This window comes from Salvelinus sp. IW2-2015, unplaced genomic scaffold, assembly GCF_002910315.2.
Source record: "Salvelinus sp. IW2-2015 unplaced genomic scaffold, ASM291031v2 Un_scaffold1157, whole genome shotgun sequence".
NCBI classification, from domain to species: Eukaryota; Metazoa; Chordata; class Actinopteri; order Salmoniformes; family Salmonidae; genus Salvelinus; species Salvelinus sp. IW2-2015.
Window position 1 is genome coordinate 58,550 of NW_019942757.1, and position 21,808 is coordinate 80,357.

A 21,808-nucleotide genomic window follows, 5' to 3' on the forward strand; every position below is an offset into this window, starting at 1 on the left:
TTAAGCATCTCCAATCAAAAATGTAATCTAGAATCGGCTTCCTGTTTCACAACAAACATCCTTCACTCATGCTGCAAAACATACCCTTGTAAAACTGACCATCCTACCGATCCTTGACTTTGGCGAAGTCATTTACAAAATAGCCTCCAACACTCTACTCAGCATATTGAATGCAGTCTATCACAGTGCCATCCGTTTTGTCACCAAAGCCCCATATACTACCCACCACTGCGACCTGTATGCTCTTGTTGGCTGGCCCTCGCTTCATATTCGTCGCCAAACCTACTGGCTCCAGGTCATCTATAAGTTTTTGCTAGCTAAAGCCCCGGCTTGTATCAGCTCACTGGTCACCATAGCAGTACCCACCCGTTGCACGCGCTCCAGCAGGTATATTTCACTGGTCATCCCCAAAGCCAACTCCTGCTTTGGCCACCTTTCCTTCAGTTCTCTGCTGCCAATGACTGGAACGAATTGCAAATATCACTGAAGCTGGAGACTTATATCTCCCTCACTAACTTTAAGCATCAGCTGTCAGAGGAGCTTACCGATCATTGCACCTGTACACAGCCCATCTGTAAATTGCCCACCCAACTACCTCATCCCMATATAGTTTTTTTTTGCTCCTTTGCACCCCAGTATCTCTACTTGCACATTCATCTTCTGCACATATCACTCCACTGTTTATTGCTAAATTGTAATTATTTCGCCACTATGGCCTATTTATTGCCTCACCTCCCTAATCTTATTACATTTGCACACACTGTATATAGATTTTTCTATTGTGTTATTGACTGTACATTTGTTTATCCCATGTGTAACTGTGTTGTTTGTGTCATACTGCTTTGCTTTATCTTGGCCAGGTCGCAGTTGTAAATGAGAACTTGTTCTCAACTGGCCTACCTGGTTAAATAAWGGTGAAATAAATAACAAAAATGTTTTTAAATGTCTGCGTTTAACTAATACAGTGAACTAAGAGCAACAAATGGTAACGGCGTCACCGGCCTGAATCTAATCCAATCTGGAGCTATACCGTCAGTAACAGAGGTAAATGTAGTTTTATATTCGGTTCTCTCTTGTCAATGACCCAAGCATGYCATGACCATGAAGATTAGGGGTGTGCCGCTACAGTAGTCGGACAAAACGAGTATTGCAACGAATATGGGACATTTTCTGGCTACGATTATGATCCAAGTATTTTTTGTAATTGTCTGTGATCAAAAATAAAGTAATTTTTGGGTGCCAGCACGCATCTTTCTCATGTCAATCAGTCATGCGCAAAGTTCTGTGGTCTAAATAACTTAACTGGCTAGTTAGCCTGTCTGTAAAGAGAACGGCGGGCTATGTGTTGACCCTGCTGCTCTGATTGGATAGAGTGAAGCTGTATTTCTCGGTTTCACTAACTTCATAATTTCAAACGATCACTTTTCCTCACATGTTTTTGGTCTGCTGCCTGCTACTATGACAAATCACATGGTGAGGACGTTTGCTATCAAGCTATCAATGTGCATAATATCTAACAAGCGGGGCAAGATTAGGGAAAAAAGATTAAACGCTGATGTGCAATGTGACTGAGTGACAGAAAGCTTGGCTGCCTGTTGCAAGTTGAGGACACACAGACACACACTGCTCCTAATTTKCAGCAAGAATGTGCAGGTAAGGTATTTTGCCAACACTTCCGTTCTTTTTTCTATCAGATTCATGAGTATCATCCGATCCGACTATCAATTGTCAATTTACGGATACGATTACGGCCATGTTGGCATAACCTCTAATGAAAATGGTATATTCTGAATCAGTGGAGGATAGAGACAAATACACATGATTGATTTTTATTACATATTTCTATCTTCCAGCTTTCAATCTTCAATAGCTACACAAAGTGTGCCATGACTACAGAACAAGCCCAAAAACATACTTTGATTTATTGATTGATTATATAACTGAAATCTTAAAAATAAGTTTGTCTTACCTAATTAATGGAATACAAGTAATTGAACCGACATCAGTCAATTAGTTGTTTAATAAAATCGTGGGGGGAAAAAAGTGGTGGGTAATCGCTCAGCACGAACAGCAGCTCATCTGTGTAATCCACCGTCCCTAGTACACTCACCTCTCAAGCAAAATAATGGTGGCGTTCACTCTAGCAAAAATGATCAATAATTAATAAATATTAAAAGGGATGGTTCAGCCTGTTTTCATGTTTAGGTAAAATATCCTCTTACACAGAGTTATCCTCATAGGCCAGTAGTGACATCTTCTCCCGTTGTCTGCATGGAGAGATGCATGTCCAGACTGTCTTACAGGTGTGATATCACGCATTGATACTGACCCAAATAGGTTTGATTTTAGAGACTGGAGTATGTTTTCGATATCAATTTGGAATTAATTGATAGATATTTTGGGATATTTTCATTTCAATTATATAAGCTATTCAAGAATGAAAGCAACAAAAAAAACAAGACATTTCAACAATGTCCCCTAACTCAGAATATATCATTTTCATAGTCAGTACCATTTAAGATTAGGGAGGACTAATGTATATATTTTTTTAATGGGCCTTACTTCTATTACAGCATATTAGATGACTGTCACTCATATTCCATTTAACCAGCTCAATGTACAGCACATTTGGAAAGTATTCAGACCCCCTTCACTTTTTCCACATTTTGTTATGTTACAACCTTATTCTAAAAATGATKAAATCATTTTTCCCTCATCAATATACACACACACAATACCTCAATGACAGTGCATTTTTGCAAATGTATAAAAAAAACAAAAAACAGAAATACCTTATTTACATAAGTATTCCGTACCTTTGCTATGAGACTCAAAATTGAGCTCAGGTGTAGTATCCTGTTTCCATTGATCATCCTTGAGATGTTTCTACGACTTGGGAGTCCACCTGTGGTAAATTCAATTGACTGGACTTGATTTGGAAAGGCAACACCTGTCTATATAAAGGTCCCACAGTTGACAGTGCATGTCAGAGCAAAAACAAAGCCAAGGAATTGCCAGTAGAGCTCCGAGACAGAATTGTGTTGAGGCACAGATCTGGGGAAGGGTACCAAAAAATATCTGCAGCATTGAAGGTCCCCAAGAACACAGCGGCCTTCATCATTCTCAAATGGAATAAGTTTGGAACCACTAAGACTCTTCCTGGTGCTGGCCGCCTGGCCAAACCGAGCAATCGGGAGAGAAGGGCCTTGGTCAAGGAGGTGACCAAGAACCCAATGGTCACTGAGGGGGAAAAAACTATTTCATCCAATTTAGAAAAATTCAAGGGGGTCTGAATACATGAAACAAACAKSATAATCACTTTGCTTGTTGTATAATCCTTCTCGCATCTAAGCACGCTCCTCACCTTTTCAGTGCAAAACACAACAGCTGTCTGATCAGGCAAAAAAAAAAGAAACTTTCCCAGACAAACCTTTATACCATAACCGCTAACCACTACATACAGCCTGCATTGTCAATGTCACCATATTAGCTAAAGTCATAGTGAACATAGCTATGAGAACTAACGAATGTTAGTAAACCCGCTACAATAACAAGGCAGGCCCCGGTGACAATGCATTAATAAAACCGAAAGCTTACCTTGACTTGGAAGAGTTCCAGTGCTGGATAGGCTTAGCCAGCTAGCCAACATAAATAGCATTCATCAGTTTGAACTGGGTGTTTGAGTATGCTAAATTAGCTAGCTGTATTAGCTAGCTAAGTAAGTGAAAAAATACCAATGTAGCAATTACATGATTCGTAACATGACTGGCATTTTAAAATACTATGCATTTTGTTTAATCAAAATTCAGAACCCGCTTCAAATCATACAGATTCTGTTGTTAAATGCTCTTTGGGCATTTGAAAAGCTAAAGAAACTTCTACCACGTGAATAAAGAACGGTATCATCTGCATAAAAATGAACATCCGCTGTTTCAATATGATTCCCAATGTTGTTGATATACAAAACTAACAACATTGGGCCCAAAATAGCACCTTGCGGAACACCTGAGCACAACTCTATGGACTCAGATTTACAACCATCCTCCATTACACATTGTGTACGAGTTGATAGGTAATTTATAAACCAATGTAGAGGATGACCAGTAATTCCACAACATTTTAATCTTTGCACAAACACAGTATGGTCCACTGTGTCAAATGCCTTTGACAAAACAATACAGACAGACACATAATGTAACTTCTTGTCAAGAACACAGTGTATGTCAATTAAAACCTTCAATGTTGCTGAAACAGTGCTGTGGCCAGAACAAACCTGATTGCATTCCATTTAAGATGTTTTCTTGGACGTAGGCCTTCAGCTGCCTACTAACGAAAGACTAAAGTACCTTAGACAGTACAGACAATTTTGATGTGGGTCGATAGTTATCAGGTAGCTCAGATATGAGTCTCCAATAGCAGATTTCCATAACCTTGGGATTTTCTTAACATCAARCGTGAGGTTAAAAATACATGTTAAGGGGGAGCAATGATGTCTGTAGCTAGGTGTAGGGGGCGGGGGTCTAGATCATCAGGGCCAGGGTATTTTTTTCTATCAATTTCCTTCAGTGCTTTACGCACTTCTGAAACCGAGAAGGATGAGAAGGAGAACATGGCGAAGGAGTGCACAAGGGCGTCTGGTAAATTCACAGAGGGCTCATTTAGACATTTTCAAATAAACTACCTATATCTATAAAATTATTGAAAGGTTTCATAATATAGGTTCTCTCAGTTATAAGCTGTGTGTTTATCAACGATTGTTTGAGAAGCTGTGTATTCTTTTTGCTCTCCAAGCCTTTCACTACTTGCTAAAATGTAGAGGGATTATTTAAATTATCTGAAGAAGATTTAAAGGTAGTGGTCTGCTTTCAGTTTTCGGGTCAAAGCCACACCCATATTTCAAACTTTTAAAAGCCATCCTATCGCCCACCGAACCAGATCCTCTTGCTATAGCCCACATAGCATTTAGTTCCCTTATGATTTTAGCAAGTTCATCAGTAAACCAAGGGTTCTCTACACTTAATCCTGCATTTTTTGAAAGGGACATGCCTATTGAATACCTCCTGGAATGCGTTGTGGAAGTAAGAAAATGCTAATTCAAAATCAGGGATTAATTCAATTCTATTCAATGCTAAATACAGTTGAAGTCAGAAGTTAAACACACACTTAGGTTGGAGTCATTAAAACTAGTTTTTCAACCACTCCACAATTTTCTTGTTAACAAACTATAGTTTTGGCAAGTCGGTTAGGACATCTACTTTGTGCATGACACAAGACATTTTTCCAACAACTATTTACAGACAGATTATTTCACTTATAATTCACAATTCCAGTGGGTCAGAAGTGGGTTAGAAGTACACTAAGTTGACTGTGCCTTTAAACAGCTTGGAAAATTCCAGAAAATGATGTCATGGCTTTAGAAGCTTCTGATAGGCTAATTGACATCATTTGAGTCAATTGGAGGTGTACCTGTGGACGTATTTCAAGGCCTACCTTCAAACTCAGTGTCTCTTTGCTTGACATCATGGGAAAATCAAAAGAAATGAGCCAAGGCCCCAGAAAAAAATTGTAGACCTCCACAAGTCTGGTTCATCCTTGGGAGCAATTACCAAACGCCTGAAGGTACCACGTGTATCTGTACAAACAATAGTACGCAAGTATAAACACCACGGGACCATGCAGCTGTCATAATGCTCAGGAAGGAGACGCGTTCTGTCTCCTAGAGATTAACGTACTTTGGTGAGAAATGTGCAAATCAATCCCAGAACAACAACAAAGCACCTTGTGAAGATGCTGGATAGAACTGTTTGGCCATAATGACCATCGTTATGTTTGGAGGAAAAAGGGGGAGGCATGCAAGCCAAAGAACACCATCCCAACTGTGAAGCACGGGGGTGGCAGGTTCATGTTGTGGGGGTGCTTTGCTGCAGGAGGAACTGGTGCACTTCACAAAATAGATGGCTTCATGAGGAAGCAAAATTATGTGGATATATTGAAGCAACATCAAGACATCAGTCAGGAAGTTTAAGCTTGATCGCAAATTGGTCTTCCAAATGGACAATGACCCCAAGCATACTTCCAAAGTTATGGCAAAATGGCTTAAGGACAACAAAGTCAAGCTATTGGAGTGGCCATCACAAAGCCCTGAACTCAATCCAATAGAACATTTGTGGGCAGAACTGAAAAAGCGTGCGCGAGCAAGGAGGAAGTGGGCCAAAATTCATCCAACTTATTGTGGGAAGCTTGTGGAAGGCTACTCGAAATGTTAGACCCAAGTTAAACAATTTAAAAGGCAACGCTACCAAGTACTAATTTAGTGTATGTAAACTTCYGACCCACTGGGAATGTGCTGAAATAAATAATTCTATAATATTATTGACATTTCACATTCTTAAAATAAAGTGGTGATCCTAACTTAAGACAGGGAATTGTTACTAGGACGAAATGTCAGGAATTGTGAAAAACTGAGATTAAATGTATTTGGCTAAGGTGTATGTAAACTTCTAACTTCAACTGTACATCATGTAAAAAACCTTGAATGTCAAACTGCTTCCCGTTTCTTTTCGTAATGACACGTGGAGATCGCTTAGGAATTTGACCCTCTCTCACACAGGCAACAGCACAATGATCACTTATGTCATTTGCAACAACTAAAAAACGATGCATATTGGTTAAGATCAAATCAATCAAAGAGGATTTCAAAGGATACTTTATATTCAACCTAGTTACACTGTTGACAATCTGAGTGAGATTATAGTTATTGCATATAATTTTTAGTTGATCAGAGCTAATGTTAACCAGACCTGATTCAGATCACACATCAATAGAAACTCAGAGTTGAAATGCTGTACTAACAATTCGAAAATACATTCCAGAGAGCCAGCAGTAGCAGATGGAGGTCTATAACAATAAGATACAACAATATTTCAAGATGAGCTGAGGTTTAGGTTCAAAGACAGATTCAAATTGCTTAGGTTAATTAACAGAAATCAGAACGGCCACGAGAACTTGTCTTTTACGTATACAGTACAGCAACATCACCACCCTTAGATTTACGATCTGCAGGTAAAACATTGTAACCATTTATGCCAATATTTTTGTCTAATAGATTTTCTGAACCAGGTTTCAGAAAGCATAAATACATCAGTGTCGGCAGTTTTTTTTTCTTCCCTTTTCTCCCCAATTTTCGTGGTATCCAATCGCTAGTAATTACAATCTTGTCTCATCGCTACAACTCCCGTATGGGCTCGGGAGAGACAAAGGTCGAAAGCAACGCGTCCTCCGAAGCACAACCCAACCAAGCCGCACTGCTTCTTAACACAGCGCGCCTCCAACCCGGAAGCCAGCCGCACCAATGTGTCGGAGGAAACACCGTGCACCYGGCCCCCTTGGTTAGCGYGCACTGCGCCCGGCCCGCCACAGGAGTCGCTGGAGCGCGATGAGACAAGGATATCCCTACCGGCCAAACCCTCCCTAACCCGGACGACGCTAGGCCAATTGTGCATCACCCCACGGACCTCCCGGTCGCGGCCGGCTGCGACAGAGCCTGGGCGCGAACCCAGAGACTCTGGGCCACCCGGGAGGCCAGTGTCGGCAGTTTTTATCCATATTTTCACAAAATCAATATATCTTCGGCAGAGGACTTACATTCATATGCAGAAATTTCAGGCCACTCTGACTACTTAATTTGTCAGGGGTAAAAATGTCAGGACCTGGGTTAGATTGCACATTTGCAGACAGTAGAAGCAGCAAGATAATGGYAAGTCTAGATCGGGGGCTACAACATTTGGATTTACAGACAGCACTTGAATGACAATCCAGTCTCCAGATTCTTTAACGCAACATATTTCAGGAGATGTGTAAAGTCCAGAGACATGGTTARGTACCAAGAGAACGGTCCTGACATGTAAGCGGAAGAGTCCGATTTCCCCATTGTTTGGGAGAAATGTGCAAAGTTCASACGTGCATTTATAGAGCAAGCGTGTGATTTCTCCCAAGGCATGAGGGAGAAACAGTCATATTTCCCCATTCACAGAGCAAAGGGCTCTAAAAAGTATCGACAACATTGTAAAAGTCAAGGGTAGACAACAGCAGCAYGTTCATATATTGCCCTATTAATTAACATAAGAGAAAACACATCACTAAGCACAAATTTAACAGAAGAATCTAAGATGTAGCCAACACAACACTAAAAACACTAATATTAAAATGAGCTACGACTTCATATAAAAGCGTTCCTAAATAATAATATAAGCATAGCAAGAATCCCTAATCAAAGAGTCCAACAGCAGATCAGTAAAAAGTATGTGGTGTATGTGTATGATGTAGGCGAGCAAAGCTCTGGGGAGAGAGAGAGAGAGTGGCGGGGGCACCTGTACCAGACTGGAAGAGACAGACCAGGGCAGGCGGGGAGCAATGCAGCAAGTAACAGGAGGAAGCCGAAGAGGCCCTCAACTAGGCAGACATCCAGGGCGACAAGGGATGATAAAATAACCATGACGGTGATACAATCGCTGATACAAATCCGACAGTGATACAAATCCACGACGGTGATACAATCGCTAACCAGAACAGTAATGAAATCACTAAACTCCAGACCAGATGGTCATGTAAAAGCAGGGAGCGAAATGTTTAATGGTAGCCTCTTCCAAGTGAAAATGKCTGATGGTGATGCACTTCAAAATGCTAGGAGCGTGGATCAGAAAACCAGTCAGTACCTGGTGGGACCACCATTTGCCTCATGCATTGCGACATCTCCTTTGGATTGAGATGATCAGGCTATTGATTGTGGCCTGTGGAATCTCTTTAATGGCTGTGCGAAGTTGCTAGATATTGGCGGGAACTGGAGCATGCGGTCATACACGTCAATCCAGAGCATCCCAAACGTGCTCAACGGGTGACATGTCAGGTGAGTATGCAGGCCATTGAAGAACTGGGACATTATCAGCTTCAGTCAGGTCAAGACCCCGGTGAGGACGACGAGCACGCAGATAATATTCACTGAGACAGTTTTTAAAAGTTTGTGCAGAAATTATTTGGTCGTGCAAACCCAGTTTCATCAGCTGTCCGAGTGGCTGGCCTCAGACGATCCCGCAGGTAAATAATCCGGATGCGGAGGTCCTGGGTTGGCATGGTTACACGTGGTCTGCGGTTGTGARGCCGGTTGGACGTACTGCCAAATTCTCTAAAACGACATTGTGGTAGAGAAATGAACATTCAATTCTCTGGCAACAGCTCTAGAGGACATTCCTGCAGTCAGCATGCCAATTGCATGCTCCCTCAAAACTACATCCCTGAAGTGAAACAGAAAGGTGAATGCAGTGATCAGGTTGSTTCCACCACGCTAATCAAAGACCTTACCTCCACCCACCTCTTGCCTGCTCACCAACAGTCATCGATGGGGAGACCAGAATTAGGTAGGTTTAGTATGACCGGTTACAACTCCATCATAGTACATGTTAATTTGTCAGATATCACACATCCTAACTGGCATTGGTAATAGAACAGTGACTGTGGATGTGTTCACAGATGCATCTATGGAGCCAGCACTTGGAGACTTGCAAGTTGATGTGATGAAGTCCTGACCAACAGACAGGCTTGATACTGTCTCTGAATGGAGAGAGACCTGGCACTCAACACATCCACAATGCGGGACTGAATGTGATTACTAATAATATAGTATAGAAGAAATCCAGTCCAGTATTTGCAACACCCTTTTCATTCCATCAGTCACTGATGAACTCTGCCTCAACTCAGACTATTTCTACAGTTGGAGAGGACTGTAGAAGCTTTTTCCAGACGCCAGCCTCTGTCGTTTGATGGGGAGACCATAATTGGGTAGGTTTTATCTGACCTGTTCAAACTTAAATATAATACCTGTTTGTGTGTCAGATATGACCATTAACTGCCGTTGAGAATAGAACAATGACTATGTGTGTTTGTGTTCACAGAAACATGTATCAGCCAGCACATGGACACTTGCAAGATGATGTGATGTCCACTCCAGACTGACAAATGGGTTGATACTGATATCTCTAAATGGAGAAAGACCTGGCACTCAGCATAACAATTTTACTGGACAACTTTTACTTATATTGTCTTTTTTAATTATTGAATTGAATGGTATCAGTCAATATGGGGAYGGAGAAACCCTGTGTATTCTGCACCAGGATTAGGGAACTCTGGTTATATACGGGACACCACACAGGAAGATATGACCACTCTGACATGTTTGCCAAGGTAGCCCCATTACCAACAGACAAAATGCCGATAGGCACAGTATCTGTATCGGCTGGGAATGACGATGAAAGGTGCACATTGTTATATTAGCAGGACACTGCTTCTATTGTTTTATGTAAAGGGTTGTTTCTTCTAAATGGATCGGTACCTACATTTGGAAGTTATCAAAACATTTAGTTTAGAATATCTAAATAAATTCAGCAATTGCATCCTTCTCATACAGGTCTGTAGGCTACTGACCCATTCAAAGTTTCCTCCAGCATCAAACCATACATCTGCCTGTTGTTATTGAATTCAATCTGCAGGAGGTTTGTTCGTTGTGATTGAGTGTGGGGGAAACAACTGCAGGCAAGGTTCTGACAGATGGGTGTATCTTGGTGGTGGCAAGGACACAACCAAGATAACCTACATCAAACCACACCCAAATCAAAGTGTATTGGTCGTGTACACAGATTCTCAGATGCTATTGCAAGTGCAGCGAAATGCTTGTGTTTCTAGCTCCAACAGTGCAGTAATACCAGAATATAAATATATAATATACAGTGCCTTCAGAAAGTATTCAGACCCCTGGACTTTTTCCTACACTTGGATTGAAATGTTTGATTGGATTTAAATGTTTTTTTACCTCAATCTACAAACAATACCCCATAATGACAAAGCAAAAACAGGTTTTTACACATTTTCGCTAAATTATAAAAACTGAAATATTGCATAAGTATTCAGACTCTTTACTCAGTACTTTGATGAAGCATCTTTGGCAGCAATTACAGCCTTGAGTCTTCTTGGTTATGACACCACAAGATTGGCACACCTTTATTTGGGGAGTTTCTCCTATTCTTCTCTCCAGGTCCTCTCAAGCTTTGTCAGGTTGGATGGGGAGCATTGCTGCACAACTATTTTCAGGTCTCTCCGAAGATGTTCGATCAGGTTCAAGTCCGGGCTCTGGCTAGGCCACTCAAGGACATTCAGAGACTTGACCCTAAGCACACAACGCAAGAGTTGCTTCTGGACATTGTCCTGTTGGAAGGTGAATCTTCGCCCTAGTCCGAGGTCCTGAGCGCTCTGGAGCAGGTTTTAAATCAAGGATCTCTGTACTTTGCTCCGTTCATCTTTGCCTCGATCCTGGCTAGTCTCCCAGTCCCTGCATTCAGGCCAAAGAGTTCAATCTTGGTTTCATCAGACCAGAGAATATTGTTTCTCATGGTCTGAGAGTCTTTAGGTGCCTTTTGGAAAACTCCAAGCGGGCTGTCATGTGYCTTTTACTGAGGAGGGGCTTCAGTCTGGCCACTCTACCATAAAGGCCTGATTTGTGGAGTGCTGCAGAGATGTTGTCCTTTTGGAAGGTTCTCCCATCTCCATAAAGGAACTCTGGAGCTCTGTCAGAGTGACCATCATGTTCTTAGTCACCTCCCTGACCAAGGCCCTTCTCCCCCGATTGCTCAGTTTGGCCGGGCGGCCAGCTCTAGGAAGAGTCTTGGTCGTTCCAAACTTCTTCTATTTAAGAATGATGGATCTGTGCCTCGACACAATCCTGTCTCGGAGCTCTATGGACAATTCCTTCGACCTCATGGTTTGGTTTTTTCTCTGACATGCACTGTCAACTGTGGGACCTTATATAGACAGGTGTGTGCCTTTCCAAATCATGTCCAATCAATTTAAATTTACCACAGGTGGACTCCAATCAAGTTGTAGAAACATCTCAAGGATGATCAATGGAAACAGGATGCACCTGAGCTCAATTGCGAGTCTAATATCAAAGGGTCTGAATACTTTTGTAAATAAGGTACTTCTGTTTTCGTTTTGTCATTATGGGGGTATTGTGAGTAGATTGCTGAGGATTTTTAATATTTATTTTAGAATAAGGCTGTAATATAACAAAACGTGGAAAAAGTCAACGGGTCTGAAAACTTTCCTAAGGCACTGTATATATACATATGGTGTGCATGGATAGTATATGAATAGAAAAGGTGTGCACAACAGTAGTTATATAGGATGAGCCATGACTAGAATACAGTATAATCAAATCAAACTTTATTTGTCACATGTGCCGAATACAACAAGTGTAGACCTTACCGTGAAATGCTTAGTTACAAGTCCTTAACCAACAGTGCAGTTCAAGAAGAGTTAAGAAAATATTTACCAAATAAACTAAAGTTAAAAAAAATTWAAAAGTAAAAGAAAAGTAACATTAAAATAACCATAATGAGGCTATATACAGGTGGTACCGGTACAGAGTCAATGTGTGGGGGGTACAGGTTAGTCGAGGTAATTTGTACATGTAGGTAGGGGTGAAGTGCCTATGCATAGATAATCAACAACGAGTAGCAGCAGTGTACAAAACAAATAGAGGGGAGGGGCAATGTAAATAGTCCGGTGGCCAGTTGATTAACTGTTCAGCAGTCTTATGGCTTGGGGGGGTAAACGCTGTTAAAGAGCCTCTTGGTCCTAGACTTGGCGCTCCGGTACCGCTTGCCGTGTGGTAGCAGAGAGAACAGTCTATGACAATTTTTTGGTCTTTTCTCTGACACTGCCTACTATATAGGACCTGGATGGCAAGAAGCTTGGCCCCAGTGATGTACTGTGCCGTACGCACTACCCTCTGTAGCGCTTTACGGTCAGATGCCGAGCAGTTGCCATACCAGGAGGTGATGCAACCGGTCAGGATGCTCTCGACAGTGCAGCTGTAGAACTTTTTGAGGATCTGAATATACATATAAAGTGGGTAAAACAGTATGTAAACATTATTAAAGTGACCCCAAGCAATCTCATGTTTGGCTTCTGTCGTGGCTGCCAGCATTTCTTGAGGAKCAAGCCAAAACACAAGGCAACAATAATTTTACTAATGGGAAACAAACTTTACTTTTGAATGAAAAAAGAAAGTCATTAAATTCAAATAATTCTACACACACACACAGATGTTTCCCTTTACATGGATGTCAAACAAAAAACAATTATGGCAAAGTTAAACAAACCATACAACTCTATGCACAAGGACTACTTTTGACAATTTCTACAGAAAACTTTACATATTTCACTCTATTAATGTGGAATTGCCCTAATGTGATTAAATTAAGGTTAGTAAGTGATTAGCAGTAATGGGCTTTTATTAATTGTTTTATTTAGTGTTACAGCATTAAACCAACATTATGCATTTATTGTAAAAATATTATATAGACACTACCGTTCAAAAGTTTGGGGTCACTTAGAAATGTCCTTGTTTTTTAAAGAAAAGCATTTTTTTTTGCCCACTTAGAAATGTCCTTGTTTTTTAAGGAAATGCAAATGTTTTGCCCCTTCACGGTTGATGTTGAAACTGGTGTTTTGCGGGTACTATTTAATGAAGCTGCCTTTTTAATCAATAGCCTTTTTAAAATGATAAACTTGGATTAGCTAACACAACGTGCCATTGGAACACAGGAGTGATGGTTGCTGATAATGTGCCTCTGTATGCCTATGTAGATATTCCGTAAAAAATCTGCCGTTTCCAGCTACAATAGTCATTTACAACATTAATGTCTACACTGTATTACTAATCCATTTTATGTTATTTTAATGGATTTTTTTGTTGCTTTTCTTTCAAAAACAAGGACATTTCTAAGTGACAATAGAATAGGTAATTAAAAACGGGGGGGAGCAGAGAGATAAAGGTCCCCCCTCTTCTGTGAGAATGGTTGAAGGCCGCCTACGCCACATTCCTACTCCCCCGCACCCTTCCTACCTAGCTGTCCCTTTAAAAAATACAAAGTATGAAAAATGGCAGAACAATACCATCTCATCATATCTTATTCCAAAAGGGAAAGAGAGGGGGGAACAATGGCGTTGGGTCCATCGGTCTCACTCTATCGTTTTCTCTGTGCACTCTCACTTACTCTCTCTCGCCCCTACAGCTCGACAGCCTTCCCTCTCTCCTCTCCGACWCGCCTAGCTGACAGAAAGCTGCTTTGTTGCCATAGTATCAACTCCCACTTTTGATACTGTCATTTCAAGTAGGACATGGTAGCCTTGATACAATATGTTCTCCATTTCCATTAAAATAGTTGTCAGATATGATCCTGTAGATTTTGGATTACACTTGACTGTGCCTGACAAGACACCCACACCCCTCCCTATTTTATTAATGGACAAAAAGTTTCCCCCCCCCAAATAGATAGATAGATAGAAAGAAAGAGGGGGAGGCTATGGGAGTGGAGAGGTGGAGGATATGAGAGAGGGCTGTATAAGAGCCATTTTTATATGCTCCCGTCTGTCCATAAATAAAGTGAGATCCCAAAGTCCATTCTCTCTAGTGTGTGCTCTCTGAAGGGGGAGATGGAGGCTACCAAAGGCAAGGTCTAATGTTGGTGGCGAAGCTTCCACCCCCCTCCCCTGTTTGTTGAGTTAAAAAACAAATACACTACTCTGCTGAGAGAAAGAAAAGTCCTTTCACCCAAATGAAAACCATTTGAGAGACATCAGGATTATGTAGCGTCCCCTCAGCATTCAAGACATGAAAAAACAAAACAACAACTAAAGCCTGTGGATGAACTAACTGGAAAGCGAACTCAAATTAGGCTATTCAACATGTTGTCCACAAAATGTAGGCCTATAAGCAATAGCCTTCTATTATCAGGGGGATTATTTAAACTACATATGATAGGCAGAAAGAAGGCACACTTCAAATATAACAAATGGAAAGACCAAAGATGACATTCCATTGTTTTTTGCAAGACCATATTTCYCAGGTTTAGGAGTCTGGACACGCAAATTGTAGGTTAACTTGAGGACATGACACTGGTTTTAGCAGAGAAACTGGCCTAAACGATAGGCCTAAACGACCACTGACTGACCACACACGCTCTCACCGTGACTTTTTGTCACGTGACCATAATAAGTCACCTTTCATCATGAAATGCGCCACGCGAGTGACCATAAAATGACCACTGCACTGATCATGAAAGAAATGTCATATGACCATATCAGTGAAAACCGTAAATGACAAAAATGTATACTACCAAACAAAGACATTGAATGATTGTTACATAGGCTACAGTAGGCCTACTACTTGTCTAAAAGAGTTGTGCAACAGTTACCACAGATACTGAAGTTGGGACAGACACCTAGAATGAGTAGTACAAACCAAAGAAACATGAACTCAAAGTATAGAAGCTAGCCTATAGGCATTGCAGTGAAGAGGTGACCTGCCTGACCCCTGACTCTGCTGGTGCAGGTACAGCACACATTTCACCTGTTAAAAGGTCAATTGTCATACGAGTACTTTAAAGATGACTTTAAAGAGTCATCGTGAGCCAAGGTGACTATTCTCTCGGACGAGGGACGTTGGAGATGGAGGGATATGGTAGATGAAGAGCGAGGGAGTGCCTTTGTGGCCTCCCAGGGGGGGGCCTTCCCCTACCCACCGGCCTGATCCATTCTTCTCCCCTCAATGAGGGGATTAAGAAGGCTCTCTCAGTATGGCCGTATTGGGGGGGATGAGTTGCAACGGGAGAGTGGAGACGGGGGGGGGGGGGGGGGGGGCGATCCAAATAATATTATAGCTAAGTGGTGAGGGAACCTGAAACACTAACTCTGCAAAGCATTCCAGGCTCACCAAGGTACCAGACAGGCCTTTCGCTATAGCTGAAACACCTTTAGAATCGGGAGTAAAGTTTCTAAGAAAGGGAAAGAAAGGAATGAGGAGAGAAGCGAAGAAAAGTTGAGACCACGTTTGTTGAGAAGTGAGGGATGCTCCTCTTATTCCATGCTCTTATGCAAAGCAGGGTCAAGGAGGGCTACGAAGCACACAATTAATGCTGATTACACGCATATGCTAATTATTACACGCTAATCAAGTACAGTAGCCTTATATTCAGACCTAATGCCTACAGACAGGCTTCTCTCGCTCTGGCTTCTTTAGGTAGGAGAAAGCTATAAATACTACAAGACTGCTAGGAGCTCAAACACTACACAACTAAAACCATGGGGCCGTCAGTCAAGGCTTCGAGACAGACACAGAGGCACAACAACAACAGAGAGACAGCCCAGACAATCAGACAGGCTTGACGGTCGTACGGTGATAACATGCTTACACGGAACCAAAAAGCGCGTGCGCTATCGTGCATACATTTATTTTGTCTCCTACACCAAACGCGATCACGACACGCAGGTTAAAATATCTAAACAAACTCTGAACCAATGACATTAATTGGGGGACAGGTCGAAAAGCATTAACATGTATGGCAATTTAGCTAGTTGCTTGCACTTGCTAGCTAATTTGTCCTATTTAGCTAGCTTGCTGTTGTTAGCTAATTTGTCCTGGGATATAAACATTGAGTTGTTATTTTACCTGAACAAGGTCCTCTACTCCGACAAATTAATCCACACATAAAACGGCCAACTGAATCGTTTCTAATCATCTCTCCTCCTTCCAGGCTTTTTCATCGTTGAACTTATATGGTGATCGCATCTAAACCTTCATAGTATTACCACGACTACCGGCAAAACAGTTAGTCTTTCAATCACCCACGTGGGTATAACCAATGAGGAGATGGCATGTGGGTACCTGCTTCTATAAACCAATGAGGAAATGGGAGAGGCAGGACTTTTAGTGTGATCTGCGTCAGAAATAGGAATGACTTCTATTTTAGCCCTTGGTAACGCAGACGCTCGTTGGTGCGCGCGAGCAGTGTGGGTGCAATAATTGAATAACGTGGATTTCTAAATTTATTTTGTGACGCTCGCGCACGCGACGTGTCCGGTCTGGTCAGCATGTTAGCTCTTGATGTACTGCCTCAAATGCAATGAATCTGGTCATTTGACATTTGTTTTCTATTATGCACATTGTGTAGGTGGCGGAAAGAGTGGTGTGAAAGATATAGGATAAATGCAGAGGATAAAAAAACAGAGTATATTCTATAAAAAAAAGTGTTGTTGCGTTAGTAACCGTATTCAGTTGGTTTGCTTTAGTTTTCATAAAAACATGAGAACAAGCACCAGACATGTTCAAAAATATATTTTCTTAAAATTGTGTTATACCCCATGCATTGTCTGTCCTCATCTTAATTGTCATGATGATACTTTGAGTAACTTTGCTTTCTTTGCAGGCACTCAAGAGCACCTTCAGCTGATTTGAGGGTTCAACAGTTGTTGAAGAGTGACTTTAATAGTGCAGTTTATAAAACATGGATCAAACCACAGGTGAATGTCAAAAATCCTTCTTTGATTCCAATCCAACTGTCCTTTCCCCACCAGTGGGAAGCAAGAAGAGAATTGGAGGACCCGAGGTCTGGCTTTGTGACGACATACATTTTGTCCTGTTTAACCCCCCCATCCTTTACTCAGCAGAGCAGGAAGGAAATGCTTGGGGTGAGTGAGTGGTCCGTGGGGCTTGCTGATGCTGAGCCTGCTCATTCCAGAGAAGCTGACCAGTACAATTTCAATACACTGAACTTTACACAGAGACCCTTCACTGGAATAGTATTACTCTGACTAACAGAGGGGAAGGGGAAAACACTGGGGTAATCTGTATTGCTCAATATCTGAGTCAGGGTATAAGAGAAGAGAAGATTTCTTCACTGAGTGAGGGAGCTGGACTCTGAGCTCTAGCTCTGTTTCTAGGTAGAGACTTGAAATTAACGTCTCATTGACTGTTTAAATACGCCCTTGTCAATCTCTTTACTTCTGTGTGAGACAAATACCATTATCTACCCTTAACACCCGATGAAAGGGGTGTAGCTGGATCACAAGAATTTGTTAACGGTTCGTAGGACCGTAGCATGTAACGTTAGATCATACAAATTCGCTTATGTAGCTAACTACATGGCTGTCTGACGGTTTGACATGGAGCTCTTGCTAACAAGACACAAACAAGTCCCCCACCTTCAACAACATATTTGTAACTTGCCATTGGCGTCACATTCCTTAAGATAACATCTAGCTAACAATTAGCAAGAAAGTTGGCTAGGCTATCGACAATAACTGGAGGCCCATGCAATGATACAATGTATCAATACTTTGACAACCTCACTAGAATTAGTTTAATTGTTTTAATATACAGCTGCATTGGTAAAATGTCACTATAACTACGCGTTAGTTGAATTAAACCACCAGGTAGTTGGCTAACTATTATGCTAACAACAGCTAACGTTAGCTAGTTACCCCGTGTTTAAAAGCTGGTTGGCTAACTAACGTTAGCTACTGTAACTGATTTGACAGTTTAAATATTATTAACATCTGACTGGTACACATCTCTTAGTGTGACCCTAGCTAAACTCAATCCCCTTTATCAAGAAGACCAAGTTCATTGCCCTAAAGAGCAAGATAATGGTTTGCTCACCTTTAGTCTGATGTCATACGTGGTAAACCTGGTCCTGCCGACACCGACCGTCTCAGGGTTGCTCACGTCTATCTCTAGAAAGTTACTAGGTGGTCCATACGCGTCATTCAAGTTCTGAGGCTTGGAGAATAGCCTCCTTGTATCAGCTATGGTATCAGCCATTTCTCCCTCACTAGCTAGCTAAGTTAGCCTCAATGGTTTGGGGTTGCGTGCTCCACTTCCGATCAGCTGAGGTGCAGCTGACGCTTGKCACCTTCCTTGTGTTTTGTTTACAACCTATGTCTCAGCGCATTTGCATTTTCTTGGCTGATAAGTGTACTATCTGAAATATTGACCAATCAGAGTTATATGCGCTATGTAAAGTATTGCATTTCACTCCCCACAAACTAAACAAAATAGCTACATACGTCTACCAAAATACACTTTACGGAATACATATTGCATGTATAAAGCCCTTTTCATTGGCTTTATAAATCGCCCATAACGTAGTTTATTACAAAGGAAATTACGTCTGTTATTTCTTCTTCTTTGGTATAATGGCGTTTGCAACATTTATATGTGCATTCCGCCACCTACTGTACGGGTGGATAATAAGGATCCTAAAAGGAAAACAATGCGCAGTAAAAAATACATGTAAAAAATTCCATACAAACTACGAAATGTTAATTAAACTAAATCAGCCTGCTTTTCTGTTTTAATCACGTCCCTACCCAGGCTCAGAAGGATCCTGTGATGGCGGGACATTTCCAGGCGACTGTAGTCCTTGCAGTGCTTCTTCCATTAAGTCTTGGAGGCCCAAAATCTTCTCAGCTGCAGATATAATGATGTCCATCTTCTTGAACTTTTTGGAAACTTGTGCAGTACAATTAATAACTGTGGCTATAAATACTACAAAATCCACCTTTTTCACAATAAGTGTATCCAGATCACTTGATTGAAGAATAACCTTTGCAACTGGTTTGCTGTGCAACCACCACCATATCTTCTTCAGAACTGTGGCCTCTTACCCCTTCAACACTTCACCGCCTCCACATAGGAGATTTACTGTACAACCCTGATCCTTGACACCTCAACCTCTTTCACCCTAACAGGGCACTCAGGGAATTCAGAAATATGATTCCCACCACAGTTGCAACATTTTACATTCAAAGACTCTTCAATAACATATTCCTTCTGTCTGCAAACAGGACAATATTACAAGGACATTTCTAAGTGACCCCAAACTTTTGAACGGTAGTGTATATTATTTTATTCTTGTAATATTGCCACTTTATTCTCATCATATTGCCACTTTATTCACAAAAAAAATCCACTTTTTTCTTGTAATATTGTCACTTTATTCACAAAATATTGCCACATTATTCAAAAAATTTGCCACATGATTCTCTAAATATTGCCCATTTATTTTCAAAATATTGCCACTTTATTCACAATATTCAATTTAGGATTTATTCTTGAAATATTGCCACTTTTGTCACAAAACATTGTCATTTTATTGACAAAATATTTCAACTTCTTTCTAGAAATATTAACATTTTATTTTCGAAAAATGTGCACTTTATAAGTACCACAGCCTCTTGCAGTTTTTTTTCTCTCTTGAATTGGCCCTAACACTCTTCTGTATTCAGGTGATTCTAGCTGATTATAAATAAAGTATCACTCAATTGGCAACCAGATGTTTGTTTAGATATTCACTGAAAGACATCTCTAAACAACACTTGGTATTCCACGAGCAGAATTGCAAAATGCGAGAGCTTCCACATTTTGTCCAAATGTTTCATTTCGCGAACATTCAAAGGAATGACATTGTTCTGCAAGCTTACCCGCTAGATAGCTTGCCTTAGCTAGTATCTATTGTCTTGTTTTGCACACTTTGTACAAAATAATAAAATGCAGTACTACAGGATATTTCTTAACGTAGCTCTATATTAGCTAGCTATAACTGGCATGTTAACGTATCGCCAACCAGGATCAAACTGCCCATCACCTAACCATTTGGGTGGTCTTAACCAATCATAGCACAGTRTGATATGGCGGTAAAATGCATCCAATTACAATTCAGTATGTTTACACATATGAATATTACATCCCCCTTCTTTTAAAACAAAAGCAAAATGTTTACATATTCTAAGCGTTTCTTTTGAAAACATGCTCTGCAGTTTGAACTCAAGGTAAGTAACCATTTATATTGCATACTATACCAACTGAATCAACATAGACTCTGAAATAATAATCCAACATACTGTTACTTTTCAAACAAGGGATTCTCAGCAACTCAGCTGTCACTGTAGAAATAACATCTTAACATTTCAAACAAATACAATACCAAAGCATTTCAAGTGAACTTTCAATAACAAGTTTACAGTCTGGAACTCTTCTTTTTTTCTTTGAATATTGTCACTTATTCACAAAATATTGCCACATATTCAAAAATTTGCCACATGATTCTCTAAATATTGCCCATTTATTTTCAAAATATTGCCACTTTATTCACAATATTCAATTTAGGATTTATTCTTGAAATATTGCCACTTTTGTCACAAACATTGTCATTTTATTGACAAAATATTTCAACTTCTTTCTAGAAATATTAACATTTTATTTTCGAAAAATGTGCACTTTATAAGTACCACAGCCTCTTGCAGTTTTTTCTCTCTCTTGAATTGGCCCTAACACTCTTCTGTATTCAGGTGATTCTAGCTGATTATAAATAAAGTATCACTCAATTGGCAACCAGATGTTTGTTTAGATATTCACTGAAAGACATCTCTAAACAACACTTGGTATTCCACGAGCAGAATTGCAAAATGCGAGAGCTTCCACATTTTGTCCAAATGTTTCATTTCGCGAACATTCAAAGGAATGACATTGTTTTCTGCAAGCTTACCCGCTAGATAGCTTGCCTTAGCTAGTATCTATTGTCTTGTTTGCACACTTTGTACAAAATAATAAAATGCAGTACTACAGGATATTCTTAACGTAGCTCTATATTAGCTAGCTATAACTGGCATGTTAACGTATCGCAACCAGGATCAAACTGCCCATCACCTAACCATTTGGGTGGTCTTAACCAATCATAGCACAGTGTGATATGGCGGTAAAATGCATCCAATTACAATTCAGTATGTTTACACATATGAATATTACACCCCTTCTTTTAAAACAAAAGCAAAATGTTTACATATTCTAAGCGTTTCTTTTGAAAACATGCTCTGCAGTTTGAACTCAAGGTAAGTAACCATTTATATTGCATACTATACC

The 21,808-nt window shown here is 40.6% G+C and overlaps 1 protein-coding gene across 2 annotated transcripts in view; it reads right to left on the minus strand.

The window, feature by feature from the left end:
• LOC112069924 (sorting nexin-3) overlaps nt 1-19,027 on the minus strand; it is a 51,938-nt gene extending 32,911 nt beyond the window's left edge. The window contains exon 1 of one of the 2 annotated variants that reach the window (XM_024137320.2): nt 18,548-19,015. In XM_024137320.2, coding sequence (XP_023993088.1) covers nt 18,548-18,709 — 162 coding nt within the window. In that variant the 5' untranslated portion in view covers nt 18,710-19,015. Of the gene's footprint in view, nt 1-18,547 lie in introns of both variants that reach the window. The other variant, XM_024137321.2, reaches the window with a different exon arrangement.
• Between the last annotated feature and the right edge of the window lie 2,781 nt (nt 19,028-21,808).